Here is a 12,438-nt window from a genome sequence, read left to right on the forward strand (position 1 = left end):
AGATATTTTCCTTTTCAAGACAGTTGTAGTGCAGGAATTTTAGGGTTAACACACTTAACGGTGAATGTGAAAACATTGACCACCAAAAGTATAAATACAGGGTCAGAGCCTGAGATTGTGGAGCAGCTGTTAAATTACTGTATTGCATACTGATAACCCTACACCCTACTACCTGTGTTATAAGGTGGTAGACTCTCTTTTATACCAGGAGCCACACTCTTCCTGAATCTACACATACAACATCATTCATGCAGACTGTTTTTATGATGCTGTGCTTTGTTTTTAATAGGACACTTTGTACGTACCTGTATCACATGCAGTACAGTGCGTCTCTTTGAACTGCTCATATTGAGATGATAGAGGAATGTTAGGAGTAATCACTTGTATTGAGGTAAACACAAGGATCATGTAGTAAAGGCTGTAAAGGCTGTATCTGAAATCAGGATCTTTCAAAATAATATAAATCTTTGTTGTCGTGCTGTATAAAGTGTCCGATATATGTGTACAGCCCTACAGTATATTCATTCAACAGAGATGGGTCAACAGAACAAAAGGAAATGGTAACATGAGTTTAAAATTAAAAAATATAAATCATCATTCGGTCCATTAATATTTCAAAAGAACAACACACAATGCTATGATTCTAATGATCGCTTTCTCTTTGTATAAGACTAAATAAAACAGGAACAAAAGACAAATGTATACACAGCTACGACTGCTACAAATGTGAGCGAACCACTAGTACACAGATAAACTACTTCTGTTAAAAATAAAAATATTGTTGAGAGTTGTGAGCCCTCTGTAAGGTTCAGCTTGAGGTGAAATATCCACACAACCAAAAGTAGACAAAAGAGTTTTTAAACTCTGATCCCACAACATGCACGCTTGTGGTTTTTCAGTTTCTACTGTTTGGTGTTGCTTTGAGCACCCATTAGTTATACATAAATCTTGGACTGACAGGTCAGGTTCGTCATATAAAAGACTCCAGTTACTGTAGGAGAAGTCAAAGCTTTAAAGACTTGGCAGCATCAGGTCCATGCCTGTCACGCTGACTTCAAACTGCAGAATCGAGTCGTACTCAGGAACTCTCTCATCCTCACTCTCTATTTTACATTGTCCATTACAGTAAGTACAAATGTCTGGAACTCAGATGAAAGTGTCTAAGTCCGGAGGGGCAGCCAGTGTCCGAGCCCCTCAAGGAACCTCCGTACGTTTGTGATGTAGAAGTCGACGTTGTGAGTGAAGTCGGTGCAAATGTTGGAGTAAGTGTCCACCAGGGTGCAGTAGAGGGCGGTCCCGCCTATGCTGATCACCACGGTAACCAGACACAGCAGCAGTAGGATCAGGCAGGAGTCTCCACCTACCTCATCTACAAGTAAGAATTGGACAAATGTAATGTGGTTCTTTATGGTGTCAACATATTTTGACAGTTTGTCTACAGTAGCATACAGATACATAAATCATGCATTTCAGGTTTCCTCCACATTCTGATAGAAATGTTCACATTACAGATGAGTTCAACTGTACCTTGCTCAATGCCGTCCTCCGGCTCACTGAAGCGAACTTTGCGTTTGGAGTTCTGTTTAGTGATGTTGTTGCTTGGGGGAGGCAATCCATCCAGAGATGCTCTCCTCCTCTTCAGAATGGAGACAAGACCATCAGGGGAGGAACTCTGGAGGAGACACAGAAACAAGAGAAATGACTACTAATGTTTTTTGGGATCACTTTACCCAGAACCCGATGAAATCATCCCAATGTTAAGAGTAATCACACACACACTATCAGTAATAGGGAGTGAACAGGTTCCACCTGCAGACTAATTTCAAATGGAGAAAGACAGTTGAGGAGGAAGCATGTATGAATCAGAGGCCAGAGCCTGAAAAGAAGCAGCCAGTGGCGTTGGATGAAGAGGCAAGACCCCTGCTTGGCCTAAAGTAGCAGGCCAGAACGACACAGAGGGGGGTGTTTCTGGGACACCAGAATTCACCATTGAGCCCTCCAGAGCCATGGTCATGAAAAAACAAAATGTCTGTTTAAACTGCAGTTAGGCTGTACAGTCAGTAATGCAAGGCTTAAACACCTCCCACCCTAATGAAAACCTTTTGACCTAATCATAATCTCTAAACAAACCACTGAGCAGAAACAGTAACACACAGCACGGTCATATGCTGACTACTGAGGTGGAGTCATCTCTCAAGCTGTCAGCCTCAGCTGCTGACATCATTTATAGGTCAATTATCAGCTGAGGTCAGTGGGTCAACAGCATGCAGAATATTGCAGTGATCATCACAAATCTCCACATAGGTGCATTACAAATTGAACTGGCTAAAGCTACATTAGTGACACACAGGGACATTTATTTTTAATGTTTTGCCTTTTATTGCCTTTATTGCCACAAGAAATGTTGTTGAAGTAATTTCACGTAAGATGTTATAAGTTAGTGGTAGTGGTATGGATATATGAACATTAGCAAAGGATATGAGTCCTGTAACTGATGATCTCTCAGCCAGCTGGTGTTGTGCCAGACAGAAATAGAACTGGACTAAGAGAAACAGTCAAAGCCACAAAGCATCATAAAAAAATGACTCATCCACAACAAAGGAACCCGTCTTTCAAATATTTCTAATGCTTCATTCTACTGTGTTTGAAAGGACACAGTATGGTCAAACTGTCAGCAAAGTGATCTATTATATAGTACATAAACTAATGCTGCTGCCTGCTGCTCAGTTTTGTTCAGCCGGTCAAAACAGCCGGTGACCTGCTGAGGACTGAATGAGCAGTGAGCTACCATATATATATATATATATATATACCAATATGTATACTATATATACAGATGTGATTGGTGGAACAGGTCACAGCAGGAGGTAGTGGCATGGTGTAATAATAAAAATAATTGCACAAGATAAAAAAACATATACAGTAGTAAAATTTAAAGATAATATGGGGCTCTGAATGTACAGTACAGGTATAAGATAGTCTTAACAATGTGCATGTAAGAAATTATATATATGTATTTATGCCTTAGTTGATGTCCCAATATCTGTACCACTACAACCCTCCAACTCATACCAAATGTTAAAGTTATCCTTTTAAACTCAATAGAATTGTAGTGTTTCTTTTTTTTCCTTTATATTCTGTCCAACTGGCATTCATTTATTCCAGCACTGCTGTTGTGTATTTTCTAGTGGTAGTCTAGTGACACAAATTGTATTTCTTACGAAGTGACTGCAAAAGAGAAAGGGGAAAAAAATTAAAACTTACTTGGTAAAAAAAACCCTAGTACCCTATATAACCTCTCCAAAATATTTTAATTACAAAATATAGGGAGTCCCACCCATGTCCCACCCATTTAAACCTCCACTGGATTACATAATAGCCTCGATCCTGACCCCCATCCCCATTTCATCCCCACCTCTAGGAAGAACCAGGCCCCTTCAGCTCAGTGTTTGAGCCAGGACATGATGTCTTGGCTCAGGCCCCGGCTCAGTAATCTAACCCATTTGGCAGAGTATACATCCCAAGTGTCAGGCCACGCCAGTGAGCATGGATGAAGGTTTTTGAACATAGAGAAGTTGGCGATGATCTCACCAAGGGATCGCAGAGATCATTCATGGGAGTGTCCCAGCAAAGACAAAGAGCTGTGGGTCAGAGAGTAGAACTTAAACAAATACAGTCTTTCTTTCTGCAGGCGGAACGTATAATAGACGGTAAAAAAAGAGGAGATCCAGCAGAGAAAGGAAGGAAGGATACAGGAGATGATACATGGATGGTGAAGAGAAAGGAAAAAGGCAGGCAGGAAGGAAAGGAGAGGGATGGATACAGGCCAGGAAACAGTTCTCTGTTATACATTAATCTCATACCCAAATCATATTCTGTGATCATCTCTTTTACTACAATGCTTGTTTTTACATCACCTCCTCTAGACAAACAAACAACAGACTAGCAGACACAAATTCATACCCCCTCTGTGTGGGACAGCTTAGCCAGGTCCTTGTCTGAAGCCTGGGGGACTCCTGTTGGCCACTCCACCTTCACCTCTTCCTCTGGTGTCTCCCCACACGGCTCCTCCTCCTCCTCTACTTCCTGCCCTTCCTCATACGTCTCTTCTTCTGCTCCTTCCTCCTCTTCCTCCTCATCCTCACCTCCCTCCCGATGACCTGTCTGCTCTGATTCTGAGCTCTCTGTGCTTTGCTCTTGTTCTTCATCCTGGTGTGTTTCAGGACTGTTGACTGGAATGTAGGAGAAATGGGACATTGAGTATTGGTTATGGATTATTACTCAAACCTTACAGTATGTGAACGTATTGATACAGAGGCCCCGTGTAGCCTAATGTGTCCACGACAAGGTCATGGTAATAATAACCATTGTTAAAGGAGGTCAGTTGGAAGTGTAATCTAATATATGTTGGTCTCCACTTTTCCATTGCCATTGTCCATTTGTTTTTCATTCCTGCTGACAAACATAATTTGGAATATTTAATAAGTGATGACAAGTTTAGACACATTTGTGTTACCTAGTCTATGTGTGGATGTGTCTACGAGGAGGATGAAGGCTGGATTTAGATGGAAATGAATAGCAAAGCGTGCTAAGAGACAGTGTTGCAATAGACCTTTTCACAGCAGCCATTTTAACATGAAATAGTAGGGTTAACACAGGTGTCACCAATGATAGTAGTTAACGTTCTGTTCCATTTAGTTTAGCAGAGCCTTTCCAGTGAGCCAACGTGCACAATTGCAGCTTCTTGAATTTATTGGCTGAATGGAAGAGGACCTGCTATTCTGCATGTTGGAAAGGTACCTGTTTAACATCAGTTTGTTAGCGTAATTATCAATCCTATGCATTCAAGCGCTAGGATTGGCCGGGTGCCTATGCACGTCAGGGCATGTACAGAAAGCTTCCTGACAGAGACTTTAGGAAGTAGGATGAATAAAGAGTGACAAAGTCCCAGAGAGAAAGTCATGGTGGATGGGTTAAACACGGCGTTTTCACCCAGGAGGTTTAGGTTTAGGAAACAAAACTACTAAGTTTTAAGCAACAATGGTTTCTGGCAGAAATCTACTCACACTTGCACGAACTAGGACGCCTGGCTAATCCTAGCGCTTGAATGCTATGCAGGGCATCTCTTGCCAAGAAAAGCAGTGGGTTTCATAATAAAAATCATTGTGACCATGCTAGTGCGCAGTTAGCATTTAGATCAAAGCAGTGGCTTTACCTTTATCATGACAGGGCTGTAGTGTCTCGTTTTCGCTCTGAACGTCTTTCAGAGTCGTGTTCAGCGTGTTCTGTTGAATCAAACATAGCTGATAATAAAGTATCCTATAAGTTATTATTATATTTAATTGAGCAAAGATCAGTATAGAAGGGAAAGGTTCACATGTCTTACCTGTCCCACACTGGTGGATGGTCTGAGTGATGCCAAAGAGGGGAACACAGGAAAGCCAAGACAGGAAGACCAGACAGATGGCAGAAGAAAGAGAAAAAAAGAGAGAGGCAAAGAGAGGTGGAGACATGTCAGACAAGGTTAACACGTGTGGTTTATTTGCAAAAAGAGATATCTTCCTTTTTAGCTTTTTTCCGAAATTGTGCACTATCAACTATCAGGCTATCAATCAAACTGGTGTTGCTTTTATACATTTTAGGAATGGCCTTTGTTTATTCTTCAGGCCTTTCCAGCAGAAGTTGGCATCTGTTCTCAAAAATTAAATCCACCTGCAACAAATAAAATGCAATAACATACCAAGAGAGTCACAGGATAGGCGGGACACAACAGCGTCTGGCATGCAGACCAGTGGTATTCGTGTCTTATGTGTCGGGTGGAAATCACAATCCTGCGGAAATCTTTTCTGCCCCGTCAGAAATATTGATTTTCTCAATGAGTCCCATGTTTGTCTATAGCCTCAGTGTATCTTCATGCATTACGTGACTCCTCAGTGTGCCCATATGGGAGACGAAGATAGAAGTAGAGCAAAATGGGCACTAAAAGTGATGAAGGCAATGGAAGGGAATGGCATGAGAGGAATATAGTTGAGAAGCTGAGCTGTTTACAGTGGAAGTTTGAGTACTGAGGTGTGGGAAACATCAAAAACATATCTTTACTGCATGCAAGTTTAATGACAAGGTCTGCTTTTGTGTCTAACTTTAATTCAAAGTAGAAGTATTAATCACAAGATAAAAAGGCTGTTTATGAATACAGGTATGGTCAATGGTATGTACTTATATAGCGCCTTTCTAGTCTTCCGACCCCTCAAAGCGCTGTACACTACATGCCACATTTACCAATTCACACACATTCATACAGTGATGACAGCATCGGGAGCTATTTGGGGTTCAGTATCTTGCTCAAGGACACTTCCATAGCCAGAGATCAAACCGCCAACCTTCTGATTAGTCAGCCACTCTACCTCCTGAGCTTAACAAGCTTAGATTTCATCTGAGAAATCCTGCACTGTGTGTTGCAGTGTACCTGAGGTGTGTCCTGCAGATCTGGCTCAGGGTCTCAATGTGTTTCTGACTGACGCCGTCTGTCTCAGCGGGCAGGCTGCTCTCAGTATTCTTCTTCTCCCTCCACTGACTCTCTGGGAACACGTGGAGTACACATGTACAAAATAAATGCACATACACACTTTTTCTCTCAGTATTGCACAGAATTGCATTCAGGTGTTTGATAATATTATACAGAGGGAAGAAACAGCTGCATGCAGTACCCCAGTTTTCCTGCAGGGTGGCGAGGTTGGACAGCAAACGTTCATGGTAGAGCTTTTCCAGCTGTAGGAACCGGATGGCCCACTGGTCTGGTAGCATCGCTAGTTAAAGACACCAACTGAGCCTTTCAATCTATACATCTTTGATTAACTACAGTTTTCGTTATTTTTGTAGCTTTAACATTGAATGAGATGACACTGCAGCCAAATGAAATCCCTAGCCTAGAGTGTAATTTGAAAGAAACCCATTTGTTTCATTCTGTTGCTGTTATTTGTTTTAGTCTACAACGCAGCTGTATGATGGCAAGAACCAGGTCCAGTGTGTAACATTTCAGTCTATTGGTAGAAATGGAATATAAGTATGTTTTCATTAGTGTCTTATCACCCAAAAATAAGAATTGTCATTTTGTACCTTAGAATGAGCTGTTCCATGGTGGCTGCCATGTTTCTACAGTAGCCCAGAGCAAACAAAACAAATACTGGCTCTCGACAGGGCACGTTTTTTGTGCATTTCATGTCCACTGTAGTTTCTACCTCGCACTTGGAGAGGGAAGGTGACGCGAGTGAGTTGCAATCTGCAACTACACAGCTAGATGTCAATAAATCCTACACCCTGGACCTTGTTATTATAATCTGAGATAACTTTTGTTATGATTTGGCGCTATACAAATAAAATTGAATTGAATTGAATTGTATTAAGAATGGAACAGTTAGAAGTTAATGTACACGTTATGTAAAATTATACTGTGCAGCAAGGGTCTGTTACAGTTTTTCCCATGACACAAAAACCAATTCCTTTTTGCAAACAAATACTTCAATTTAAGCTGTTGACTCACACACCATGCACCTTTTAAATACTAATAAACCAAGATTCTCTCATAATCAAAAGGTCACCCCTTCACTAACAGACTGGACATCTTTCTTGTTCTATCTCACAAGTCCTTCCTCACCGTGCATCAAGTCCTCCTACTTTCTCTCCGCCTCTGTTTCTCCCTCCCCCCGCACATAAACACGTAAACACACACCGACCTCCTTGCGGCAAGAAGGGCCGACAGCTGTTGCCAGGCCAACAGAAGAAACGGAGACAGAGGAAACTACCACTGCAAGCCTTCAGGGCTTTCAGCCAAAGTATGGGGAACACCCAGTGGCTGCGAGACAAATGAACAACAACAATAACGAGGCAGAGAAAGACAGGAGGGCTGAAAGGAAGATAGACGGCCAAACAAACATTCAATTGCTTATTGCCATTTTCAAATAGCTGGATATTATTACTGTTGTCCCTATAGGTCAGTGTCATGTGTTCCTTCAACAGATCAGCACAGGCCTAATTTTGCTCCCCACCAAACGTGGACACCATCCTAGACCACAGAAGCACTTACTCTCTTACATTTATTTATCATCACATGTGCCAGTCTGGCTCAGCTGGAAAATACTAATGATTGGCAAATGTCACAATTCATAAAAACAGAAAAGATGAGGTCACTGTGCACTTGAAAGGATACAGTCCTCTTTGAGCGAGTAGGCCTCTGCGATCTGAAAAAAAAAACAAGACAATTGAATAAACCAGAGGTACAGTACACTGATTCACACAGTTCGTACATACTAGCATCAGACATGTTACTCTGTGACTTAAAATAACTAAACAAACAGGTCATGTAACCGCGTTTCAGCGTGAAACATCGGCATTCAAAGCACACGGTGTCCTTAAACCATGCTAACCACTAATTATGGTGTTCAATCAAATGTAGATGTTTTTGTTTGAAATTCACCAAATTCCTTCAAAGATGAAGATCACATGACAGCGACATACCAAGAGGCAGAGCCATGCAGACACCCTGTCAGACATGAAGTCACATGCAACTACTCATGGTCCGGATTAACGTGTCTCTATGGGATTTTTTCCCATCAGCTTTTTAGCTTCCTCTCCCCAACCAGTCGACTGATTTAGTAAATCTAGAAATGAGGAAGTTTTATATCCAGATATATCCTTCTGTAATTCCATGATACCTGGTAGTTTTAAACCTGCAACTAATGAATATTTACATTATCAATGTAACATTTCTGCATTAAAATGTTTAGTTGCGTACTTCCGTTACCCTAGATGTTTCCAATAATGATTCAAACCCAAAGAAATCTGTAACTTCACCGGTCACCTGTAAATGACATCAATACCCTTTGTGCATGTGTCAGCATTGTTGAAGAATAAGAAGCTGTCATAAATTACTTATTTTTCCAGTTTTAAGCCACATTTTTACAATATACTTTTTAGATCTAGGTCGTTTTTAAATATATATTTAAACCGGATGACGGATTTTAGTCCTCCAGCACATCCTCTGTCTGCTAAACAGCGTCAGTTTTATGGTGTCAGTTTTATGGTGCAACTACTTTATTCAGTGTTTTTACGGGCCTTAATCTCCGGGTCCTTTTGTTTTGGAGAGAGGGAGAGCTCTGCGGATAAATTGGCTCCTGGTAAAAACGTCTGAACAATAAACACTGAAGGAATCCTAATTGGGAGAAGCTGACTGCTTGTTGGCAATGGTGGGGAAGAGAACATCTCCCATGATCCTGCGCTACTTCACAACGCTATCAAACTATGTCTTTTCTTACTGTTTTGATGTGAGAGATTCCTAGAAAAATAAATTACATATTGTATCTTTAATCTGCTTAATATTTCTATTTCTAACTAGCTGCTGTGTAGGCTCAATGTGTCTGCGTTCTTCTAGTTGTTGCTGTGAGTTGTTGCTGCTAAACAGCAATAAACAGAAGCACTGTTACCTTCAGGCTGAGTGAGAAAACAGATCATTTATTTACTCAGTAAGAAGAACAAGAGCACACCAGCCAAATTCCTGCTTGCCTCGCAGCAGGGCCCCCCTCAGCAATCACATCCACAAATGCATTCTGCTCACACTTGTTTTGCATACTTTTCAGCAACATTTTTTAGGTTAGCTTTAAGTCTAAAGTGGTTGGTTGAAAATTATACCTGAACTTCAGGCTTCTTTATACTATAGGACACTACACAAAATATTCTAAGAAGCCAAGGTTGTATTCAGCAGAATTGTTGAGAGATTGCTTTATTAATTTGAATGTAGCCTTGTAGCATCAGTTTAATGAAAATAAATTAGATCAAACATTCAATCGGAAAATACCCAATATTAGAATATTGAAGGATTCAGATTGTGATCAGCAATAAAAAACTCAAGACTAATGTTAGCAACTATCACTTCAAAGAGAGTCTCTAATATAGGGCCCCCTGACCCCCTAGGCCCCTACAATTGAGCCCTGCAGGCCCGCTCAGTAATCCATCCATCTTCGTATGAACCTCGTTCTTACACAGATATTATTTCCCTGATAATTCAGTGACCTTTTTTGTATTCTCTCATTTAATTTTTTTTGTTTGCACTTGTAGCTGTATCCAACATTCATCAAAATCTTGGGTCACCAAGAGCCAAACCTCTTATCAGGGGCAAACTCACATGAGAGCCTAGAAATTTGTATTTTTATTTTCTCCTCTTTGGATTATTGTTCTTTTGGGTATGTTTAGCATTTAATAAATGAATTCAGGCCATGAAATATCTGGTATGCCAGAATAGCAGATGCTGGCAGATATGACCAAATAAGGACCCTCATGTCGAATAGAGAGCGAAAGACACTGACCATGTTCCTGCTAAAGTGGGCCTACATGTTGAACATATCTGAACATGTCTCAAGTCTCTGATGTCATGTCCCAAGTCATACATTTTGATAATCATAGTCATAATACGCTCTTCACCAAATGTATGACCACCATGTTCTTTCGTCAAATTAATATTTGAACTGGATTGCCTCTCCTTTCCTTTTTTAGCATTTTAGGCAAAACAGCTTCACCTTTGTTCAGTAATTACTGCAGTTGGCAGTGAAGCAAAGTAAACTACATGCTTCTTAAAACATGGCTCAGACAAATGAATCATATTGTTAATTGTCATAAGTGTTGTTAGGAAATTGCGGTCTACAAAGTATTGCATGAAACCACTGATCCTTTTAAACTAAACACAGAGACTAAACCAAGCTATATTTATCACACCTCTAATTAGCATGTCTGTTTGAATGCTGTAATTGTAATCTGAGGCACGGCAGGCGAACAAGAGCAGAGGGGTTGCCAGTTCAAATCCCTGCACCTGCAGAGTAGAGCAGTTGCATAAATGTTCTTTTCTGCTTCAGTTACTACTGCTCATGTCTCCTTAAGTGATGCATTTACAGGAAAGATTTTCAGACAGCTGACCTTTTTAAATTTGAAACCAAGCTTTCTCAGTGCATTTGCATGCTCTAACAAGCTACTTTGATACGTTTGAGAAACACCACCTCAGGGATTTGTTATATTTGTTACTTTGTAATCAGGTCACACAGGAGGACTGCCACACACACACAAATACTGTAGATGTAAGCATACAGAGACTCAGACATATGTAGATGCATACACACCCACACATGAGACCATTCTGTCTGACTAAATAAAGACACATTTCCCTATGGATTTGGGAGAAAAGAATCCTTCCACTTTCTCTCATACACACAGACACACACCTGGTGCAGGGAGTGTGGCAGCAGTGTATAGTCAGTGTTTTCTCTGAGGGACTGCAGGGAGGCCAGCAGCTCTGGGCTGGGGCCTGGCGGTCCATCTCCGGAGACCATTCCTGGAAACATACAACACAAACATACACTAGAATGAAATATACCTAATACTTCACATGTTTCAGGAACATTATGGAAGGGTTGTAAGGGCCTATCTCCTTTCCCTTGGATGTGTGCACACATTCATATATAAAACTTAACAATTACAACACACAAAGAAAACAGAGAATGCTACGCCTCAATGGACAGACTCCCTCCCCAACCGTCTGGGAGTGGAAGACCTACATCAGCCCAGCGCCCTCCCCTGGGCAACATCTCCCCTTAAACTTAAAGCTAAACTAATTTGAAAATAAATATTAAATGAAATTTAAAAAATAAAAAAAACTCCTCTGTTCTTTAAATACAATACAAATGATCATAATAGTAAATCAAAATATCATATAGTATTATCAATTAATATTGTTTTATTATTATTATATATAAATATTATATATTTTTATTTATTCTGTATTTAATTTTGTTTCTTCTTTCCTATCTGACACCATATGCAATACTCCTCACCCCACAGAGCCACACATCAAAACATACACCCACATTACCCACACCTATCCTACTCATTTCTACTTCCGGACTCTTACCATATCATTACATAGATCATTGTTACATTGTTATTACATCAACTATTTTATATTTTGATCTTATTGAATATATGTCCATTCATTATATGTTCTATATTACCAATATGTCACCAATTTAAAAAAGGGAACATTATGTTAACTTCCAAAAGCCTTGATTTGTAAATTCTGATCATAGTATCTTTGCTGTGGTGTATGATTTGTTGGTTTGTTTAATCAATCTGTGATACAACATTACTGCTTAAAGGAGCATGCAATTCACACACAACATCATTTTTTGGATCTTGATCCATAGTAAAGTCAGGATATCTTGGTATCTCTATGTGTTGCATCAGTTTTGATCATTCTTCTCTAATCTGTCTTTTGCACTTGAAAAAAATTCAATACTAATACTCACTGGAGTATTCTAATGTATACATGTGGAAGGAAAAATGGTTTAGTTTGACAACCAGTATGTCAGTCTGCTTATATTTACCTGTGTGTGTGTGTGT

The 12,438-nt window shown here is 40.2% G+C and overlaps 1 protein-coding gene across 2 annotated transcripts in view; it reads right to left on the reverse strand.

Moving 5' to 3' along the window:
* cnstb (consortin, connexin sorting protein b) overlaps positions 1 to 12,438 on the reverse strand; it is a 17,375-nt gene continuing 4,937 nt past the window's right edge. Inside the window, exons 3-11 of one of the 2 annotated variants that reach the window (XM_035679336.1) lie at positions 11,265 to 11,374; positions 8,207 to 8,237; positions 6,708 to 6,794; positions 6,467 to 6,578; positions 5,387 to 5,408; positions 5,216 to 5,285; positions 3,964 to 4,232; positions 1,528 to 1,672; positions 1 to 1,369 (exon numbers count right to left, since the gene is read on the reverse strand). In XM_035679336.1, coding sequence (XP_035535229.1) covers positions 1,161 to 1,369; positions 1,528 to 1,672; positions 3,964 to 4,232; positions 5,216 to 5,285; positions 5,387 to 5,408; positions 6,467 to 6,578; positions 6,708 to 6,794; positions 8,207 to 8,237; positions 11,265 to 11,374 — 1,055 coding nt within the window. In that variant the 3' untranslated portion in view covers positions 1 to 1,160. Of the gene's footprint in view, positions 1,370 to 1,527; positions 1,673 to 3,963; positions 4,233 to 5,215; positions 5,304 to 5,386; positions 5,409 to 6,466; positions 6,579 to 6,707; positions 6,795 to 8,206; positions 8,238 to 11,264; positions 11,375 to 12,438 lie in introns of both variants that reach the window. The other variant, XM_035679335.1, reaches the window with a different exon arrangement.

This window comes from Morone saxatilis, unplaced genomic scaffold (assembly GCF_004916995.1).
Source record: "Morone saxatilis isolate NCDOM2014 unplaced genomic scaffold, NCSU_SB_2.0 Contig7, whole genome shotgun sequence".
NCBI lineage: Eukaryota > Metazoa > Chordata > Actinopteri > Moronidae > Morone > Morone saxatilis.